General features: G+C 36.4%; 1 protein-coding gene across 1 annotated transcript in view; it reads right to left on the reverse strand.

Moving 5' to 3' along the window:
• LOC100877877 (sodium- and chloride-dependent glycine transporter 1) overlaps positions 1-11,719 on the reverse strand; it is a 40,283-nt gene extending 28,564 nt beyond the window's left edge. The window contains exons 1-3 of the mRNA XM_003701709.3: positions 10,950-11,719; positions 6,215-6,489; positions 435-690 (exon numbers count right to left, since the gene is read on the reverse strand). Of these exons, the coding sequence (XP_003701757.1) occupies positions 435-690; positions 6,215-6,262 (304 nt within the window). The 5' untranslated portion in view covers positions 6,263-6,489; positions 10,950-11,719. The remainder of the gene's footprint in view (positions 1-434; positions 691-6,214; positions 6,490-10,949) is intronic.
• Positions 11,720-24,365: the final 12,646 nt, after the last annotated feature.

Raw genomic sequence — 24,365 nt, forward strand, 5'->3', positions numbered from 1 at the left:
ATTGGGGAAATTGGGAATTGGGAAAAATGGAAATTGGAAGATTGGAAATTGGGAAATATGGAATTGGGGAAATTGGAAACTGGGGAAAGTGGGAATTGGGGAAATTGGGAATTCAGGAAATTGGGAATTGGGAAAATTGGGAATTGGAAGCTTCAGATTTGGGGAAATTAGTAATTGGGAAAAATGGAAATTGGGAAAATATGGAATTGGGGAAATTGAAAACTGGGGAAAGTAGGAATTAGGAGAATTGGAAATTGGGGAAATATGGAATTGGGGAAATTGGAAACTGGGAAAACTGGGAATTAGGAAAATTGGGAATTGGAGAAATTGGGAAATAGGAAAATGGGAAATAGGAAAATGGGAAATAGGAAAATGGGAAATAGGAAATTGGGAAATAGGAAATAGAGAACTTTCTTATAAATCTATGTTCTTACCTAAGGATAGTTCCATGAACATTAAGGGCAGTCCCGCAATAATGAGCATCACCGTGAACGGTATTAGAAAAGCACCGCCTCCGTTCGAGTAGCATAGGTACGGGAATCGCCAGACATTGCCGAGGCCGACACTGTATCCCAGAAGAGACAACAGGAAGTCGAATTTTCCCGTCCATGTGCCACGTTCCGGATGTTCGTCCTCGCAAGCTTGCAACGGTGCTTGGCTGTTCGCCACCGAGTACTTGTCTTCGTTCTGCTAAAGAAAGTAAACACACAAACTTCTTTATTCTCTTTGTATTCTTCTGTTCCTTCTCTCTTTATTTCACACTTTCACTGCCTCGACAAAAATAAATAGCCCATTGACCTTTACATAAATTCTTCAGCTAAAAATTTTCCTGAGATAAAAAGTCTAAATACTTTCTCTTAATTATGGAACTCCACAAAAATTATTAAACTTATAAGACTAATTTATAATTCAATTATTATGATTATTATGGTATTTAAAAATAGATAATTGTTATGGGTTGAAGTATTTTTATTAACTCTGAAAGAAGAAATAATTGTACGTACAAGAATATTATGAGTTAGGGACATGAATTTAGGTTATGTTCGAATAAAATTAATTTACATTAATGTGCTTATAGGAAGTTAAATTAATTGTTAATAGTATTAAGAATATAATAGATGTAATAAAATATCCTTGCAGAGAGTTAAAATAATTATTAAAAATCTTAAAAATATTATATAATCAATGTAATAAAATATAGTTTATACTATAATATTATTAAGTATAAACTCTCATTTTGTGTTTCTAACATATTAACATGTTAAATATCACATGTTGTGTTAATCTTCTGTTCTCATATTTTTATCATAAAACTATTTGTGAAGTAACTAGTTAAAACATAGTTTGAGGCATAGTTCAAGTGCCGTTTAGATGAAAGAAAAGCGTTCCAAGGTGGCCTGATTTTGGTAGCAGCGGTTTCCCAATGGTGATGCGATATAAAGGAACTCCTGGAAGCGCACTGCCGAGTTGGCAAAGTTTTCCGTGTGAACGGTGAATGCTAAAGGACCTCTGGGAAATCACTGCTAACAAATTGCTTCGACAATTCAATCTATCGTGCACCCTCTAATATTCGCGCGATTATTAATCGTTCTTGACCGACACAGGCAACAGCTGCGGATACGTGAGACACGCGTGTCAAGTGCAACGTGAACCGGATAATTTACGTTTTATTATGCATTGCGATACGTGTGTAATTGCGTGAAAGCGTGAATTTATCGGGAAATCGATATTTAACCCTTAGGCTGTGCTAGACGTGCACATCTTAACGACGATTAACAATTTACACTTTCTTCGGGAAACTGCGAATTTAGTCTCGACGGCCATTTTGTTGACTTCCGTGCTACTTTATTGTAGTTCACAAGATGGCCTCTTTTTGAGGTTATACCATCTTTGAATTAATACATGAACGTAAAAGGCGGGAATAAAATATAATTGAATTAATATTAATACATTAATCTTAACGCATAATTGAATTATTATTAATACTTTAATCTTAACGTAATGGAATTAATATTATAGTAAAGACATTCAATTAAAGTTGCGATTTGTTATTTTAGAACAGGAACAAATGTAAAGCTTTTCAAACCCTAATTTTGTAATAGCCTAACAATTATTCCACCCTCTTATCATTTAAAAAATATTCTATAATTGACATTAGCCTTCACAAAAGTTATTTGTAATTCCCTCGAAAAGTTTTCTAAAATCGATTCGTATTTCAGTGATTTGCATTCCATGAAATGGCAATAACATTCCATAAAAAATAATTTATTTCGATATATTTCATCGTGAACATTGACGGAATCGAGAGAAACGTATTTAATTCGTTGGACGGAAAAATAATTCTCGTAAATCAGGAATGTTGTAATAAAGGAGGCCATTGATGGAACGTAATAAATCAGAAATTCGTGACGCAAATTAAACGACACGATATTGAAAACGATGCGATATTCACTCGTCTCTATATAAAATCTCTTTCATGTCTATTTCTGTTTTTCTTTACTAGTGCGACCATCGATCGCGCTAAATCTGTTCGACGATCGAAGAAACATCGAAAGCTGCTTCTATAAATTACTAATACGCCAATCAGCGGTGATTATGCTGTTAATTATTCGAGACTGCGTACCTTGCCTTTAAATTCCATTTAACAGGATCTCTTGGACATTCTTTTCTTATGTGTCTGCATAAATCATTCGACGAATTAGAAACTCCTTGTTTTAATCTTCAATTTTAATAAAAATTTTACTTTTTATTTATACTTTGAATTAACTGAGATAATGCAAGTTATGTAAATAATCTTCGTAACGAGATATAAAAAATGTAAAAAATGTTTAAGCAGTGTTGTAGCAGAGTATACATAAGTAAAGCTCGTTAAATTTTATGATAACGCAGGAAAGGTACTCCGCGGAAACTCATTAATTAACTTCGAGGAATTTCTGTGATTAAAACTAAAAGTAGTTCATCATATTGTTGCGAATAATTCTTTCAAACTTTATGAAATTACGGAACGAAATGACAAGATCAACTTATTTAACAAATCTCTAAAACATTCGGTGTTTCAAACCGATGATAAGGCGGAGCCAATTGCAGATGAAATGTGTCGTCATTAAGGTTGATCTTCAGTCAAGTACTTTCATCAAAAATGGAGTCTGAAGTGTCGGTTTGAATTATTAAGGAAAATTCCTCCAATCAGAGCTCGAGGATTATTACGCGTTGGACTGCTACGCGTTGAATATCCACGCGTTGGATATCCACATGCTGGATTACTACGCGTTAGATTACCACGCATTAGATTCCTACGCTTAGAATTACCACGCGTTGCATTATTACACGTTGGATTACTACGCGTAGAATATGCACACGCTAGATTACTACGCGTTAGGTATCCACATGCTGGATTACTACCCGTTAGATTACTACGTATTAGATTCCTACGCTTAGAATTACCACGCGTTGCATTACTACGCGTTGGACTACTACGCGTCGAATATCCACGCGTTGGATTACTACGCGTTGGATATCCACATGCTGGATTACTACGCGTTAGATTCCTACGCTTAGAATTACCACGCGTTGCATTACTACGCGTTGGACTACTACGCGTCGAATATCCACTCGTTGGATTACTACGCGTTGGATATCCACATGCTGGATTACTACACATTAGATTACCACGCATTAGATTCCTACGCTTAGAATTACCACGCGTTGCATTATTACGCATTGGATTACTACGCGTAGAATACGCACGCGCTAGATTACTACGCGTTGGATATCCACACGCTGTATTAGTACGCGTTGGATTACTACGCATTGGATTACTACGCGTACGATTACCACGCGTTGGATTACCACGCGTTGGATAACTTCGCGTTATCCGAAGCTATCGCTCTCGCGTCTGCGCATCCGTAATCCTGGCGCTCTGATTGGTCCGTGTTTTTTCTTAATAATTCAAAAACGAAGCTTCAGACCCCATTTTTGCAAAGGGAAATTTTCTTCAGAATCACGTCAGCTACCCCCCATTTCTGGGACCTACACTAATTATATAAGTAGGTATATATTAATTGAGACACCCTGTATACGTATACATATCCTCCACATATTAATAAAAAATAACCACTGATCAAAATAACGAAAACCTACATCCGAATTAAAAGTCAGAATTCTGTCTCCTAACATTCAATTTTCACAGCGTCACTGAACACATTAAATTAAGATCCTCCTCTCAATTCGTTAATTAATCTCATTTATCCTCAAGCCATTGTCAGCAGCTAAGAATTAATTCGCGAAGGAGATTCAAAAAGATCCACTGCCTATTCAACCGACGTTTGTTTGTCCGTTTGGTTGAATTGACATTCTCATTAAGGTCGAGTTTAAAAGTTTCTCCCGGCGATTCGTTAAGCGTTCGCCTTGATACTCGAAAGCGTTTGCTTTTCGCGGATCGATTAAAGCCCGAGGAGCCCATTCAAGGAAATTTCATTTTCGAGATGGATTCGGGCATCGAGGCACGCTTATTATCGATTTCTCTCCAAGTTGCGAGCTTTTAAGAATATCATCTTGATACTGTGTCGAACTCGAACGAAAATATTAAACGGGAGCTTCTTCACGAGTGTCTCGAGTGGCGCGGTTTCTGCTGCTTCGAAATGGGGCCTCCATGTGTACTTGAACTTTTCAATTTTCTTAAGTTATACTTGGGTTTGGTAGTTTTGAAGTGCCGTTTGGAAATTTAGAAATTTATATATAATTAAATCTTATGATTTAAAAAGTTAGAAACACATTATTAATTTAGAAACATATTGTTAATTTAGAAATTTATATATGCCTAATTTTTATGATTTGATAAGTTATAAACTTACACATTATTAATTTACAAAATTGTACATTGTTAATTTGAAATTTAAGTATATGAAAATTTTCTGATTTGGGAATTGAGAAAACACGTTCTTAAATTTTTTGATTCAGAAACTTGCAAGTATCAATACACAACTACTAAATTTTTTAACTTCTAAATTTATAAATTCTTCCTAAAAAAAAATTAAAAATTGTCTTTCAAAAAGTAGAATTTTCAGAATAAAATTTTATATACGAAGAATCAACTATACAACTTGGTGTATGAATCAATAAATTTGCTTCGATAAAAACAGAGTAAAAAAGTGAGAAAAGTGAAAATGAAACCTGGAGGTTGATGGGCAATTCAACGATTAGCTTGCGACCGGCTGTAAAACGATGCAATTTTAAAAGGAACACAATGAACAGCAAGCGAACAATAGTGTTCGCAAGTGGAGATTGTATAAGTGTTGCGTAGAACGAGGGGGTTGGATGAAAGTGGTTGGTATCCTTCAGAATGATCGTTCTTTTGCATTGTGCTCGGCCACAATTTCCATAATTCGCGTTTAAATCGGAAGAAGCCTCGACAATTGCATTCTTCATCCAGCTACGAGTTTCCGCTTTTTCCGCAGATCTCAAACAACGTTGTTCACTCTGCTCGAGAAAATTTTGTACGATAAACCGACACTTCGCTCATTATCTTTGCTTTGCAAATTGCTTTCGACAACTTATTACAAGAATTGTACAAACTATTAAAAAATTCGGAATCAAAAAATTTTGCTTGAGATACTTTAATTTCACATTTTAATTTCATCCGTTTAACGCAGTGATATTACAACTTCGATAACTAGCAAACAATCAAATAAAATTTCAGTTTCAATTTGTCGACAGGTGCGATCATCTAATTAAATTTTAATTTAAACAATCAATTTATCAAACGTCTAATATTATTTTAATTTTGATTGATTTGTATATTCTCGAATGTCTGATATTATTTTAGTACTAATTGCTCAATAAACGCTCAAATCTAATATTTTAATTTCAGTTGACTGATTCGTAATGTTCGATCTAATTTGATTTTAATTTCGGTCGATATGTAAGCGCTCGAATATTCAGCGATTCGTCACATTCGCGATTGAATTTTATTCAAAGAAGATGCATGTTCAAAACCATGTTCATTTCAGAACCATAATTATTTTATAAATGTTCTTTGATCTAAAAATCTGAGATGTCACGCGACCAGAAAATTCAGATTAGTGAGACGAAGTATTTGGGCAAGGGTGTTGGTGTCGACAGAATAATAATGTAATGGGAGTTTAATTCCGCTATCGACCGACCCGTAAACGTTTCCAACGACCGTTTAAAGTGATTATGCAACAGTTTCACTTACGTCCCAGCATTCCAGATAGGAACGAATCCTTGGCGAGGACTCCTCCATCCTCCAAACTGGCACCGAACGCGTCTACGAAGTCAGTCGAGTCTTCTCCTCTTCATACTCTGCGAATATCCGACAACTGCTGCTGGCGCGTTTGTTCTGAATCCATTACTGTCCATCGTTAATGCAAATCTTCGTTCACACTGTAAGTCTCGCCAATTTCCATTTCCACGATTTTCTTCGATATCCTATCTTTCACGTTCATTCTTCAAAGCGTCATTCGCCTGTCCCTTCAAACAAAACATGACATTCACTTCACATTCCTTTAAACAATAAAAATTCTTTATTTATTACATTTACTGTACTGTTACTATCAATTCCATAACATACTAATTAATATTTTTATCCATAATCACTTGACTTAACATGTGAAATATCACAGATCTGCCAGTCTAACAAAATGGACGTCAGAGAGAATTGCATGTGGCTCAAAATTATTATTATTTATGTAAATCCTCGAACCAGAGTTTTAACCTAGTAGCTGGCTCAGTACCCATAGCTCTGTATGCATAATCAAAAACTTCCAATTATGTCTACATAAAAGTTACATTATGCCTATACGATTATACTGCGTTTACGTTTTATAATTTTATTAAATCACTGATGTCTGGTAATGCAGTTAATGTTCTTACTTTTACAACAGATTCTATAGAATGAATAATAGATCTTAAGAATATTATTCAGTTTAGTAATTATAGTTTAGTAATTTTCTCTCTGTAGCGTCTTATCATCCGTCCAGCGAATTATAAACTGAAGTGTCATACGCAATAAAAATTCCAACAATTACGACGCTTACGAAATGGTCACCTCGGTATACAATAACTATTCACGTCCTAATTGCTGTTATCAAGTTCACACCAGATACATGGCCATGCAATAACGTAGTTACTCCTTCCAATGCTAGCCGCTTTGTAGCTGACAGTCCAGGTCACGCCGTATTTCTACCCCACCCACTATTTCCGTCATTCCCTTTTCTCGCTGTTAATCGCGGAACTCCACCAACGATAACTTCAATTTCCTAGAAATATTGTGTATAAGATGACTATTATTCCTTGATAAATGGCGGAAGTGTCAATTAAACGGGGAATGTATTCACGTGTGCAAATAATGGATCACTTTGAACCCCTTTGCATTTTTGAACTTTTCAGGTTCAGAACTTTAAAATTCAAGTTTATAAAATCTGAAATTTCTAGAACGGTTAAATTTTTAAAATGTAGGGAACGTAGATGAGTAAAGCAAAAAGACAAAAATAAAAAATGATGGTAAATTAATTTTTTGTCATGAATCGAATTGTAAAGTAAAATTTTTATATTTCTGACTGATAATTTATACACGTATGTATTTAAAAAATATCCATGTGATGAATAATAAATTTGTTTTTTAGACGTCCCTGACACGCAGCAACCCCTGTTAACCTATTCATTCTGAGAACAATATATTTAATCTGGATCCCCTAATACCAGCATCCCAATCTGCGTGGAAACTCAATATTTTATCATTTAACAGTTGTGGTATACAAAAGGAAGGACAGTCCTTAATCGAAAACAACGCGTCCTTCGAAGCGACTTGGAACATTCCGCTGGCGAGTCACGACGGAAAAATCTGTTGTACGCAGAATATTCCGCGAGAGGGTGGAACAATGAGGCGGATCGTATTGCGAGATCGATGTCGAACAAAGTACTCGGGGTGGAAAAGAACAACCTGGTTAATCGAAAATCTGGATAAAGATCTAGCACGCGTAGTTGCGAAAAATTGAACAAAAAAGAGGTCGGATAAATCGAACACCATAGCCAACGAGTAAATCGACGCACAAGGGAGGGTCCACCGTCAGCTGGTGACCTTGTCCATGACAGACTCATTTTTTAACTTTTGCGTAGCACCCTCGCATTTTGTCCTCCCTTAATCTTTGGCGATCATACGATTTTAATCGACCGAATCGTTACGCGCAATTTCACCCCCTAATCGTTTAAATTTAATAATATTCTGTTTCTCATTTTCAATTTCAATTTCAATTTTTACTTAAAAGGTGTGGTCACCATTTTAGTTTCTAAAATATTGCAAAAATAAAAGTACATTTCGGTTGATTCGAGTTTGGAAAGTGTTTACAGATGCTGATGCGGAAAATATAGGCCACATTTTCACAAAAACTTTATAGGACATTTTACAGCTTTATTACTTCGCAGAAAATTTTACGATTTTTCACCTTTATAGCGGATGAAAATGTTTTCTTTTACGGTCTTCTGTGTTGCTTTATTCTTCCGTACTCGTGTACCCCATCTTCAACCTAACCTAACTTTGATATGTTTCTATAATGCACACATGCTTCCATTTTGTTATGAATATCGTACCGATTAATACTGATGAACTTACTTAATTTCTATGACCTTTTAAACAAACAAATTTTCGATATTTTACGTTCTATATTTATCCCATAATTTAATTGACTGTGTAGCTGTTTTTAAATATAGCTCGTAAACAACCCTCTTCTCAACCTTAAATTTCGATAAATATATTTCACAAATATATTGTATAAATATACTTGATAAATATACTTGATAAACATCGTTAAAATAGCCAGCTTATAGTAAAATATGCAGACAATATAATTTAATAAATCAATATAAGTTACGTTAAAAAATGAACAATCAAACCACCCTTAATATCTAATATTTTTGTCATAATTTTCGTATATGATTAATATTAGAGTACATGCATTTTATAGAGGCTATGGTTTAAATATAATACAGGGTCGATAAAGCATGACTTTGTGAATTTTTGTCTATCCACGGCCATAACGTGCGACGTAGCTATAGTAACGTTTAAATGTCAGCCCCAATGACCAGGGTGGAGGTTCACTGTTCGCTATACCATGAACTCAACACCTCCTTACGTAAACCCGAACACGATAGTGCATTCCGCTTTCGTGAAATCTGTGTCAGTGTAACCCGATTCAAGCGGCACGCAAGACTCTCAATAATCGCCACGCGAAACGAGGTAACGATATCAGCCGACATTTACCCGAATCCAAACAAATTCGTACGAAATAGGACAAGAGAAAAGAAATGGCGCAAGATCGTCTTGTGTGAGCACGAAGAAGTTCAGAAAGATATGGGTTAATATTCCAATTGACACGTTTCTCAATTTTTTATCTCTTTCTGCTCCAACTGTCAATTTTGATATTTGTATTTGGGAATTTGATTATTTTGGAACTGATAAATTTGCAGATTTTTAAATTGTTGGAATTTTATGTATAGAATTTGGTGAGATTATAAATTTGACAATTTGGAAGTATTTATATTTGTAAATTTGATAATTTTGAAAATGGCAAAGTTCAATGTCTGGAAATTTTCTGATTTCCATATAATGATAGATACTGGGATTGCAAATTAAAATATTTGAAAGTATTTAAACTTATAAATTTAAAAATTTTAAAATTGCAAAATTTTTAAGTTTGAAATTTGCCAAATTTCTAAGTTTGCAAATTGCCAAATTCCTAAGTTCATATGTTCGTCAATTTGAAAATTTGTAAATCGAAAAATCTATCGTCCTAAAAATTTCTAAATTTAAAAATTTTGTTTTAAAATTTACCAAGAACCAACGAATGGTGTGACTTCTTTCGCCACAGCGCCATTTTCCCTAGGGAGCCCTAACGTGCTCATCAGTATAAAGCTTACATAAAATTTCGGTGACATGACTTCATTGTTACCACAATAAAAATGCTATAAACACTAAAATAACTTTTATTTATAAGTTGAAAACATTCTAACACGTAAACCGTCATTGATGTTAACACTTCGAGTGCCTCTAAAAATGATAAAATTATGGGGAATCCTTGGAGATAGTAATTTTATTTTCAATTTTTGTGATAAACATGTTTTTATGAGATAATCTTTCATATAATTAACGAGGCTATTTATAACTTATATCATGGAATAGTTTTTGTAAAAATAAGTAACAGGTATGAAAATTCATGTGTGACGCAGATATGGGTGATATGATCACTCGAAGTAACCCGACAAAGATTTTAATGAAAAATCCTATATTAGTTAACTAAAGAAATATCTGATATCCCATGATCACATAGTATCCCATCACATAGTTGAATGCATACAGCCTTGATATTAATAATAGACAAACTTTCTAAACAACCCATTATCTTCAGGTATGATATATTTTCTTTATATCACTTAATTTTACTTATTCTAAACCTAGTAACCATAAACCAAAAGAATTAATATCCACATTAGTAACTAATTGAATTGAATTTAACAGCGGATATGTGGTCCCTATTCAAACCTAATTGAAAAAGAAACTAAACATCCACATATGTGACCATTTGTTCAAATTCAATGAGCAACTAAACCTTCACAAATTTGGTCCCCGGTTTTCTGATTTGAATTGAACATCTAAACATCCCCATATATGGCCATTTCGTCCGAGTATAAAGAAAAACTAAACCTACATGGCTACGTAAAATGGACTTTAAAACAGAACCAAACATGCACATATAAGTGTCCTTGAAGAGGTTAAAAAAGATGGACCAACGTATCCACACTCCCGCCATCGCTCATCTTCCCATGGTCCGCTGAAAATCACGAGACTCCGAGTGTGGATCGTTACGTAACTACAGCATCATGTCGTTCACCGAGATCCAAATTCGACGGTGTATAGAAAATGATCCCGCACGCACCTGATTATCGCCGATGACGCAACGTTCTCCGTCGACGTCCGCCGGAATTCCGCTTGGCCGTCGCTCGATCAGCTGTGGCTAGCAAGCCATTGGTGGTCGCGCTGCCATTGGAGAACTTGGTGAACCGTGCGCCAAGGTCAGAGACACGCACTGCCACTGGCTTTCAAGGTCACAGCTACGAAACGACCGCGTTGTTCGCGTAGGTCGTTTGTCCGGCACTGGAGCACAACGATGTTACCGGGTTTTGCTCGTCTCGCACGGCGGTCCACCGGGTGCCTTATATCGAGACCGCGACAGATTTGAAGTGACACTAAAAGAAGCGAAGAGATCAAGAGACAGACGCGACGAGACGAGACGAGACGAGACGAGACGAAACGAGACGAGGTGAGACGGACGGACGGACAGACAGTGGAAACGGTCCGTGCCCGGGCAGCCAGCCAGCCAGCCAGCCTGCCTGCTTATGGGAGAGCTTTTCTACTTGCAGCACCCCCAGTCGACCCTGTCGAGCCTCGAACTCGACGGATCGATCGATATTACTGCTCCTGCGAGCTGCGTCCTACCCTAAACCTTGCACTCTCTCTCCTCGACCACTTCACCGTCTACCTCTGACGGCCACCTTTACCCTGTATGCCAAGACTTCCGAGCGAAACTCTTTTTACTTTCGTATGCGATCGAACGTCTCTGTTCTTTTTTTATTTCTGTTTAAAAAAGAACGCGTTAACGAGTCACATGCTGGCGTACTTGCGTCATAACACCTTATGACTCTCGTGTGAATATTAAATTCTTATAATAGGTACTTTTAAGTTCCAGGTACTTTAATATTGATCACGAGTCCATTGCTCTGTTATGATTTATAGCAATTAGTTCGGAGGAATACAAACTTCGTGTCGATAGAAATTAATACGGAATGAACTCTTACTTCCGCGTTGATTTTTATGAAGTATTAAACGTTATCTTATCGCCACGCGTTGTATGAGATGGGAATCGTCATGCGTTGTATTGACGCGTTGTGTTATCGACTCGTTCTACTCTCGACGCATTATATTCTTGACGCGTTGTATTCCCGATGCGTAGTATTCACTACGTGCTGTTTTATACACACGTATTACCTATACGTTGTACTATCAATGCGCTGCGTTATACATTACATACTCCACGTGCTGTATTATCAACTGGTATTATTGAGGCATTGTATTATCAACACCTTGTATTCCTACGCTTTAAATTCTGCGTGCGTTATATTCTACATGCATTGAATTCTACATGCGTTGTATGTCGTATTATATTCTCCATATGTTGTACTACCAACTGGTATTATCAAGACGTATTATCAACGCCTTGTATTCACCACGCTTTAAGTTCTGCGTGCGTTGTATTCTACATGCATTATATTCTACATGTGTTGTATGTCGCATAGTATTCTCCACGTGTTGTATTAGCAATTAATTGTACTATTAACGTATTGTATTGTCGACACGTTGCATTCACTACGTATTCTACGCGTTAAATTCTACATGTGTGGTATATCGACGCATCGCATTCGCCACACATTGTATTCACTTAGACGCGTTGTATTCTGCATGTGTTAAATTCTGCACGCGTTGTATTTACTACACGTTGTATTAACAACACATTGTATTCATCGCGCGTTGAATTCTGCACGAATTGTATTCACCACGCATTGTATTCTGACATGTTATATTTCACATGTGTTAAATTCTGCAGGCGCTGTATCCTCCACATGCATTCATCACATTTACCATGCGTTGTATCGACTCATATTCACCACACATTTCCCTCAACATTCTATTCTCCACGCGTTGTATCATCATAGGTTCTCCAACAACACGTCATATCTCCACGTGTTACATCAACGTACGTATAAACTGAATATTCTCCAAGGACTCCAGCGAAAAAAGAACTGTACATCTTTACATAAACATAGAAATAAAATTGAAATTTTCTTTTGAGAATCGAAAAAACCATTGCTCCTTTATGTCAGCTATCACCGTGCGTATCTTCCTTTTCCCGGTCCCGGTTCACGGCGTTTTCTTTTCATATTTTATGTCCGTGTCCAGCAAACCTATCCACCTGTTCATCGATCATGCTCCTCTGTTTCCTCCTCGTAATGGAAGCGTGACCGTTACCGAAATGGAGAAATTCTTCGCTGTGCATCGAAAGTAAAAATGACAGGGTACGATATTGAGATTAATACGAGTCGAACTTCGAACGTGAGCTCCGAATTTGCCACGGGAGTCGAGGTAAAAAATGATAGTTGCAAGATTCATCGATCCGAAACTGTTTAATTTCGCGAGGTGACAGTGACTGAGTATATTTAATGGAATTTGAAATAAGCGAAAACTAGGATCACGGAAATATCGATTACGAGTTCTTCAATAAACTTTCAACTCCGACGTGATCGTTTTTTAAACTTGCGGATGTTTATTGCGGAATGGATTTTAAGATATAGTGGCTTTTAGTTAAATTGTAACATAAAAGTGTCTATGATATATCAATTCGAAGGTTATGAAATATTCTCGTAGAATTCGGTGAAATAAATCGGTCAAAGTAAGACAGCCGATGCTTATTGATCCATGGGAGGTTTCGTACACGATTCAATGATCGATTCTCTGTCTGTATGGAAAATTATTCAGCCACTGTCGAATTACCGAAAGCAATTTACATGGCCTAGATAACACTGGCTGCTACTTGCTCAACTTGAATAGAAACAGTCACGCAAGTGTTAAATTGTGGAATGACAAGAGTCCACGTTCTTGCAGCGGCATTGTATCAGAATCGCATTGTTTCGAGTCGATGTCACCCGACGTGATATGTCAAAACACTGTAAGGATCTTGTGTTCCTCGACGTCTGAGATAAACCTAACTGAATGGATGCAGGAAAATTTCACGAAATCAAACCGATGAACTCGGTAAATTAACCGTAATTATCGATATCCGCTGTTAATGTATCCATTAATATCCCGGTATTAATATACCGCCGTTAATTTACGGTATTAATATGCTAATGACATGCCCTGCAACGTGTGTCAGTTTCCGACCAATACGTTAAAATCCCAGATAAAACAACAGTGTCTAGGAACGCGAAGAAACGGCTTTTCGGGTCAAATTATGCATTTCAGGTCACAGGATTCAAAGCGAGGTTTTATGAGACTTTTCTTTGACCGCGTATGTTCTTTTTCGATTTCTTCACGCGCTGTTGCTCACCTATAAACACCATTGTAGCTCCGTGCCTACGCATTTCGCCTGATATAAACTTCAGAACGATGATCAAACAGTGACAATCGATTTGCATCGGTTAATTATGAGGCCTTGCGCCATGTGTTAAAGAATATTGACGTTGCGACAAAAGATAGCGATTGTAAGAGTTCGCGAAAATGATTGGATACCTTTAAACGAACCAGCAGAGAATGAACGACCCAAAACGATTCTGGAGCAACAACACAGAGACGGAAGTCGATAACGTTGCAATCTATGGAGGCTAGATTTATGGAACACGATACTGTACAGATTCACCAACCCCTATAGCGACACCCACGAACCAGTACAACGCAATTTCAACCCCCTCAAACTTGTAGGAAGTAATAAGGACAGCCTAAAGCTCGTGGGATACGATTACGACCTATTTGAACTTATGGAGGTCAATGAGGACAGCCACAAAGATTTATAGGGGACTACGCTTCAAATATCACATTATTGCTCGCAACTTTGTAGTATAGCATTACAAATGTTGTTTCGACGCAATAATAACGGGCTGTAAGCGAATACGATCGATTTTCTATAACTTGCATTTTACCGATGGACAGCGCGACAAAGCACGCATAAGGAATTTGTCATTGTTTCTCGTTAGTATTGTATAATGTGATATCTTAACGAGAGTATTGGAAATCTCGTTTCAGAACACGGGGAGGGATATCTGATGATAATGCGATATGTCGATTTAGTTGAACGGTTTTGTTCATTGGATGATCCGCCATTTTTGCAAGGATGCTCGTACATTTGTATTAAAATTCAAGATTTAATTTTTTATATTGTAGATAGATTTTTAGGTATGAATTTTACTTTTCAATTATCTTTATTTAAATTATCACTGTTCTTCTATTAACACATTACTGAAAGTTATTTATGAAAATATTACTATACCTTTGTCACGATTATTCATCATTCTTATTTATTAGAAAGTTATTTAAATTGCCTGAAGACTTATAGTACTAATATTAGAGGCATATAGCAGATTCATAATTATTATAACAAACTTTAAAAAATTTGTGATTAAATTAATATATTTTTCCATAATTGTAATTCTAAGTATCATACGTCGAACAGTTCCATTCGTGGCAATAAAGAGTCATTTTCTACCACTATTCTTATAATAAAAAACCCTCTCCAAAATATTCTAAATATCTGCTAACGAAAATTGATAAATTAATTCAGTTAAATATTTAATATACATCACGTTCATTCTGAACTCGTAAATTAATGACGATTACAAATTCGATCACGTGAATGGAGATTACGTGATAGTAAAGTGTTGTATCATCGAGATTATGACGTCAACACTTCCGTCACTGAATTCCCGGTAGGTGGACAGTAAATTCTTGCTGTGCCACGCACGATAACAGGAGTATCCTGTAAAATCCTTTCTGATGCATGGCCAGGGAATTTTATTATAGTCTGCGGCTGCTGCACTTGATTTCACCCACGGAAAACCATGACAATGATATATGCAAACTCGACTGCCGATAATCATCCGAAAATTGATGGTGACCATTAAACGCGAGCCGAATTAATCACACAATTTGAGGCCAGGACTTTTTCTTGGTACCGTTCCTGCTCTTTTATATTTCATCGTTTGTTTGCACTCTCTTTTGTTGAATTTCGTGGAAGAGGTCATTCTGCGAACATCCATAGATTTCATTATTGTTTTCCAGAAAGAGCACTTTTTTCAAATGACAGAACAATTAATTGCATTTTTTAAATTGTCGTTAATTTAAAAAACGATGTAATAATGTCATAGTACGAACATTTTAACAAATTTTTCCTTAATTTGCAAACAGTGCACGATTTTGCAGAATTTAAAATTCGAAGAAGCAGAGCAGTGTGAAAACAACAGGGTAGTTTTTCTAAGGAAAAAGAAAGGTGATACACTTTCTGCGAAAGGAGCTACCTCATAAAAATCCTGGAAAAAATTCAAACACCTTCAACTTTCGTCTCCTACGACGTCCTTAATCCCGTCTCGACCTTCAGGAGTTCTCGCATCAAGTTCCCCTTAAAGTTGTCCGCTCGAGAAGAAGCTCACCTGCGGGCGACAAGGAGCTTCGGTAACGAAGCTCGGTCCACCGAATATATCGATCGACACGAAGTTTCGTGGCCATAGAAAGGGAACAGATTCGAGAAGGTCAAATCTGCCCTTTCGTGTTGACAAGAGGGCTGTTCTTTCTCCCTCATGATCCCTTTTAAAGTGGAAAGAGAATGTAGCAATCCGAGCATAACCTTATTGATCGCGACTTCTTTTCGACCAATTTCGGTTTCCATTCTCGTTGTATTACTTTTGACTCCGTTACAATCGTTACGATTAAATTTGTATATACATCGATTAAAGTTTTTTTAGTGCGATTAATTGTATTGATTGAATTATAGGTTTATTGATTTTTATAGTTTTTAGGTTTGCAGGAAATTGGTTATTTGCAAGCTTTCGTATTTTTAAATTGTTGTATTGCAAGGTTTAAGATTGTAAAAATATTGAATTTTCTAATTTGTGGGTTTTCAAATTTTTCAATTCTCAAATTTTCCAATTCTCAAATTTTCCAATTTTCCAGTTTTCCAGTTTTCCAGTTTTCCAGTTTTCCAGTTTTCCAGTTTTCCAATTCTTCAGTTCTCCAATTCTCCAATTTCCCAATTTCCCAATTCTCCAATTTCCCAATTCTCCAATTTTCCAATTCTCCAATTCTCCAATTTCCCAATTCTCCAATTTCCCAATTCTCCAATTTCCCAATTCTCCAATTTCCCAATTCTCCAATTCTCCAATTCTCCAATTTCCCAATTCTCCAATTTCCCAATTCTCCAATTTCCCAATTCTCCAATTTCCCAATTCTCCAATTTCCCAATTCTCCAATTTCCCAATTCTCCAATTTCCCAATTCTCCAATTTCCCAATTCTCCAATTTCCCAATTCTCCAATTTCCCAATTTCCCAATTTCCCAATTCTCCAATTCTCCAATTCTCCAATTTCCCAATTTCCCAATTTCCCAATTTTCTAATTTTTAAATTGTCAAATTGTCAAATTGTCAAATTGTCAAATAATCAAATAATCAAATAATCAAATAATCAAATTATCAAATTACCAAATTGTCAAATTTCTAACTTTCCAAATTTCCCAAATTGCATATTTAAATTTTTCAAAATTTTCAATCCCAAAATACCAAATTTAATACATTTGCAAATTCACAAAATCTCAACTTTCCTCATCCTTCCTCAAATTCCCCACAACCCCCAAATTTCCATGTGTAACCTACCCTAACATAATTCAACCAAAATGAACTCAAATTTAAATTAATGTCCATCCAAAGCGCAACAAATGATAGAAATCAGTAGATTGACGAATTTCGGACCGTAGAAAGGATTGATCGATCGACTACCGTCCAAGATAAACACGTCCTGGCCTTCGTGGTACCGAGACGCGTAAACACATTCACCTTTCACGGCTGAATAGCCCGATTACCTCTGTTTCCATCAGGAACCTGGCGAGGAATTACGGGCCACGTTTAATTAACGAGTCCGACGCGTTAATTATCGCGGCGACTGGTCGAGGACACCGGCTGGTAGCCGGGATAACGACGCCATCTTCCTCCGCGAACAGGGTTGAAACGAAACAGAGGAAGCTTCGTCCAAGGAAAATTAAAGCGACGCTTTCGTTCGCCGATGGCAAAATACCTTTAACGTTTTGCGTTGCCGTATATTCGTCAAATGTCGGATTGTGCTGTAGTTTATTCAGTATACAGTCAATACAGTATTTAATTCGATGTCCCATATGATTCGATGGCGTAAAAGTGCCATAAAATGGTACTCATATAGGTTTAATGGAAATAACCAAGTAAAATTGTTGTAAATTTCGATCTGGTTGTGAATGAATGGTAAGGTGGTTATGTAATGGTCGATAATTGTGTATTGATGTTATGTAATTTATTTATTAACGATAAGTACTGTCTGTGGTTCGAGGTCAAGATCGCAGTCCAATGTTGCAGAGGTTTAAAGTCGTGAAGTTCTGAAGATCTCAAAATCTTAAAGTTTTAAAAACTGAAGGTCCATCTCGAGGACTTGACTTCATTTAAAAAATTTGACGTTTGAAGACATCAAGGTCCTGGAGTCTCAAATCTCTAGGATTCTCAAATTCTTACGTGATACCCCCATTTTCATAACTTGAAAACTACGAATCTTAAAATCCCAAAATCTCAAAGTTTCAAGATCTCAGAATCTCAAAATCACATAACTCCAAAACTTTGAAGTCACAAAATTCCTTGATTCAGAAATTTTTAAACCTTAAAATTCCATAATTCCAAAACATTGAAATCTCAAAATCCCACAATTCCAAACCTGTAAAATCTTAAAATTCCACAACTCCAAACTTTAAAATCTCAAAATCCCATAACTCCAAAACATTATAATCTCAAAATCCCAAAATTCCATACCTGCAGAATCTCAAAATCCCATAACTCCAAAACATGGAAACCTCAAAATCCCTTAATTCCAAAATTGCAAAATCTCAAAATCCCCCAATTCCAAAACTTTGAAATCTCAAACCCCAAAAATTCCAAAAAACCCAAAATCCCAAGTTCCACCCTCACAAACCCCTAACTCCCAACACCCTAAATACCCTAACCTCAAGACCTAGAATCAAATCCCAAAATGTCAATAACAGAAATAAAAAAAAAATGATCACTCACGACGCAGAAAGCTGAATATTCCAATTTCGATGCTATGGTATTCAGTCTTCGTTCAATTGACCCACCCTTTCTCGCCCCTCGCTCACGCTTTCATGGTCGTCCATGAAACGAAAAGGTCACCCATTATGCAGCAGACCTCAAAGATTCGAGTATCAGATTCTTTTCGAACGCAGTTGGACAGACAACGGTTGCAAGCAAAAGAAACGGAAGAAAATTCACGGAGACGAAGATGGCGAAAGATAAGAATGGAGGCAAGGAAAGAGATTAAAAGATCGAGCGCAAACCGAGCAGATCAATACCGACGAATTTCGAAGATGAAACGTTGTCGAGTTGAAAGCTATCTATAAAAATTTGTTTTGAATTTACATAAAATCTGAAATAGTTTATTTTATGGTTGAATGTAATTATTATCACAAAATGGCGACCATACGCTGAAGATCGAAAGCATCGTAAAACGTAAACAATAAAATTTAAAATAGTTATTAAAATTTATCTAATATAAATTAATTTTTATCTAATAACTGGTACATGGTTAATATGATTTATAAAATTTTCAGCGTAAAAGTTGAACTTGGAAAAATTTCAAGTTTGACGCGTTTGACAAATTTTTCACGAATAGCAAATTTATTGGAGCATCACAGCAGATTACGACGAATTATTGAATCTGGTCATTATGATTCCGAGAGCAAAGGGGGATGAAGTTTAATATAAAGGAAAGTCGATAAGAGCACCGGGGCGTAACGTCGAACAACGATACGACCGGTCGAGCATTCACCACGAGATCATTACTGTCGAAATTAGAGCCTCTTAGAAACAATAGCGTGCAGTCCGCAATCAACGGCGAAGAATGTTGATGAGTAAAAAGAGAAATCACAAATTTTCAGCATCTTCTGTAAGTGACGTATTTAAAAAATGTTTTATAAAAAGAATATTTACGAAGGTTAAGATTCTATCAGGTAGATATTAAATAAATGGAACAAAACCTACATTCTCCGGGCACGTTCATACCATTTTCCGCATCCCTTTAATCCGGCTCGAGTTTCCTTTCTCTTGCGCATACAATATTCTCGGCAAAAGAATTAAGCCAACCAAACCCATCTCGATAATTTGAATATTCTCTCAGCGAGACGAACGTACAAGCAAACAAACAAACAAACGTGCACGCACAAAGGCGACGAGTAAATTGGACAAAGAATTAAAGGAGAACTCGCATCCGGGGATACAAAACGTTCGAAAGGGAAGCCCAGGAAGAAGAGCACGGTACAGGGACAAACAACGGCGAGTGATGAGAAAAAATGTGAAACGTCGCGAAAATAAAGGGGGCGAATAAAAGATGGGAATAAAAATAGGATGAAAAAGAAAACGTGTACGTACGTTGTTCGGAGAAGGAGAAGAAGGGTGAAAGAGGTAGATAGGCGTAGAAGGGGTAGTGAGTGGCAAACGAATGGCAAAGTTGGCCTTGATCGAAACTCGGCCGCATCCAAGCGGAAGCTTCATCCCCTATCAAGCGACCTCTGGTCCCTGTAAATCCGTGTACCTTTCTGCTTCCAGATCTCGATCGTCCTCGCCATCTCACTTCCGTCTTTTACACTGTTGAAAAACAACGAAATACGCGGAACCTGTTTATTTCGTCGTGCTTCGAATTCTTTTGTGGACGATTACAATTGTCTCATTAGCGGTACAACGAATTGGGAGGACAGATAATACTGTAGACTTCTAGTTGTATTATACGGTCTTTTGTAATTTACGAATGCAGATTGTTATATGATATATGAATATGTATTTTATCATGATATGGTAATAAAATATGTAACAAATAGAAATAGAACAATTATATATATGTATTCACTTTTAGATTTTTATTTGAAAGTTGTATTTGTTTATTAGTAAATTTCTATGTCGTTAAAGCAGGTCGTTAAATCCCCAGATCTATAGTAATTAACAATTTTTAGAATTCTAACTCCATACATTTTTACATCCCTACATTTCTATAGCTCTATATTTCTTGATTCTCGCATCTCTAGATTCCTACACATCTAAATCCCTATATCCCTAGATTTCTACACCCCTAAATCCCAAGATCCCAACATCCCTAGATCTCTATATCGTTAGATCTCCACATCCCTAGATCTCTATGTCCTAGATCTCTACATTCGTAGATCTCTATATCACTAGATCCCTACGTCCAAGGTCCTCAAATCCCTAGATTCAAGAATCCAAGAATTTCTCAATCCCCGAATCCCTAAATTCGTAAATTCGTAAATTCGTAAATTCGTAAATTCCTGAATTCCTAAATTCCTAAATTCCTAAATTCCTAAATTCCTAAATTCCTGAATTTCTAAATTCCTAAATTCCTAAATCCTAAAATCTCTAGCTTCCTGGATTCTTAGATCCCCAAAATCCCTAGATTCCTAGATCCTTAGATCCCCAAAATCCGTAGCTTCTTAGATCCTTAGATCCACAAAATCCCTAGATCCCAAATCTCATAATTTCCAGATCCCCAAATTCCAAAAATTGCTAAATTATTTAATCTAACAAAATTTGAAGATCTGAAAATCACAAAAATCCCTAGATCTCAAGAATCCCTAGATCCCTAAACTTACTTCCTAAACTAACCTAAATTCCTAAATTGTTCTAAATTTCCCAAAAGTTCCAAAATGCACCAAATCTCTAAATCTAAAGATTCCCTACGACCCAAAACTCCCAAAATCCTCTAAATCCCTAAATCTCAAGATTCTCTACAACCCAAAACTCCCAAAATCCCCCAAATCCCCAAATCCTTGAATCCCAATTATCCCTAGATCCTCCTGTATCTCATTATTCCGAAATTGTGTTAATAAAAGAATAAATAAAATTGTGATAAAATCACTTTATTTACAATCGGTCGAGGAGTTTGGAACTTTTTTTGCGCGATATAATATAGCGAAGACGCACGAAATACTGGTTGAATGCTGATCCAGGCTGAGAAATCGATGAATCACTTTTCTTCTCACGTACCACCGTCGTCTTTCGACAATTGAATAGATATCCGTGAGAGTTTAATGATTTCCTCTTTCGTGATTTCAGCGGAGCGCGTCCGCTGGCCTGTTATTGTACTCGGCTTTCGAATGGCCGCGATTTCGCGAGTATTTTTAAAGTTCATTTTGAAGGATAGAATGGAGAACAGCGAGATCAAGGAGAAAGGAACAACTGGACGATTTACGCAAGATCGTGAAATTATTCAAACTTCTTTCGTGATGTATCAAACATTAAACGGAAGAAACTTGAACTTTTGCTTCTTCAGTTTTGTTTATATAAATGTAGTTTTTGTAAGTAAAAATTTTTTTGTAGGTACATTATTAAAGACATAAAGAAAATTTAAAAATATTTGCATTTTTGTGTAGGTTTAAATTATAACGCAAAGTGTTTGACTATGTAATGATTATTAAGTTCTTTAGACGCTTCCTTCTAGGAAGGAAAAAGTGATCGTCTATTAAAAGATTCAAGAGCGAATTAAAGCGGCTGAAACCTTTGACATATTTCGAATCAGGGTTTGACGCAGACGTGTATCATCGAAAAATCTCGAGTAGTTGGCTTAGCACCAAATTACTGATGACACCTCACTTGCACGAGCACCGATTTCTGTCTAATCAGCGGCTCTTGATCATCTAGCTAAATGGTCTGAGCTATCTGCCGCGAAAGCGATCTCGAAAACTTTAAATCACACTATCAACTTAAAAACTTGGTAACTATCGGTTGTTCGCTCGCTTGAACACGAACCAACTCCTTCTGGATGGGTTATTATATAAATAATTCAAGTACCTACCCATTCTTTTTAGAGATTTCTCAACGATCTGGAATTTTGATATTTCGAGTCTCAATTTTTAGTGAAAATAGGAAAAAAATATCATGGTCCTGTGTTAAAGGATAGAAACGTAAATAGTTAAGATTAGAATTATTTTTATATTATTGAACTCTTGGAAAGAAAAATAATTAAATTATTAGAGTGGTTAATAAATTTTTTTGTGTACTTTGGTCAAAAGTTAGGTTAGGTTCAAATTTCCAAAGTTACATATTTTTAAATATTTGAGTTTCCAAGTTATCAAATTTTCGAATTCTTAAATTAATAAATTTTCGTATTTTCAAATTCCCAAAACTTCGAAATCACCAAATCCACAAGTTTTCAAATTTTTTAATTCTCAAATTCGTATTTAATGAGATTCCTAAATTTCAAAGTTCCAAATCCCTAAATTTTCAAGTCCCTAAAGTGCCCAATTCCTAATTTCCCAACTTTCAAAATTCCCATGTCCCCAAATTCCCAAATCCTGAAATTTTTAAGTCTCTAAAATCCCAAATTCCTGAATTATCAAACCCCTCAATTATCAAATTCCTAAATTTCCAAATCTCTAAGTCCCAAATTCCTAGATCCCAAAATTCTCAAATTACCAAATTTCCAAATCACCAAATCCTCAAATTCCCAAATCACCAAGTCCCCAAATCCCTAAATCCCTAAATCCCCAAATCCCCAAACTCCAAACAGCTAAGTCAAATCCCCAAACCCCTAAATCCCGAAATTCCCAAATCTCCCGAATCCTAAATCTCCCGAATCCCAAATCTCCCGAATCCCAAATCTCCCGAATCCCAAATCTCCCGAATCCCAAATCTCCCGAATCCCAAATCTCCCAAATCCCTAAATCCCTAAATCCCCAAATTCACCAAACCCAAAAATTTCAAATCCTTCTTCCAGCAACGCTTCATCGTTAACCACCATATTCCCTGCAAAACGTAAATAAAACTCCGGTTACATCTCGTAATTGCGTAAAATTGCATGCACATTTAACATCGCAATTAACGTGAAAATAACGAGACCGCGTTTGGTTTTAGCGCAATTCTTGTATGCAGCCAAGGTGTGACCGAGGGAGCGGTTTTATTCGCGCATCAAATGGCACCGCTCGCCACCGATAATTTCACCCCTTTTTACAGCGAACTAATGGTTTCCTGTTCGCGTCAGTCCCTCGTTTCGTCCCGAAAGCTCAATTTCCCTTTTACATTCATCTCGAACCGATCGAAATTATCGAATGACTTCGCTATTCGGCCCTCGTTTGCTCATTGTAGCAAAATCGGCCAAGGTATCGTAGCCGACAGTAACCACGTGCGATAACCTGGCCTGAAATTAGCATGAAATCGATATTCTCTTTAAGAACTATAGGATCAGTGTACTTTTATTTTCAGCGTGCACCCGATTCACATGGTTCGATAATTGGACTTTGTCTGCTTTAATTATTCACCATCAAGGTTACCTTTTCTTTCGATTATCGTGTGAGCATCCCTTTTTCCAATTATCACGTTACTAATTTTTTTAAATTTCGATTTGGGTATTTGAAAATTTCAAAATGTTAGAAAACTTAGAAGTTTAACAAGAATTCAATTTTGCACATACTGCGTTTTTTAGAATTAAAAATAAATACTACGAGGCT

This window comes from Megachile rotundata, chromosome 5, assembly GCF_050947335.1.
Source record: "Megachile rotundata isolate GNS110a chromosome 5, iyMegRotu1, whole genome shotgun sequence".
NCBI classification, from domain to species: domain Eukaryota; kingdom Metazoa; phylum Arthropoda; class Insecta; order Hymenoptera; family Megachilidae; genus Megachile; species Megachile rotundata.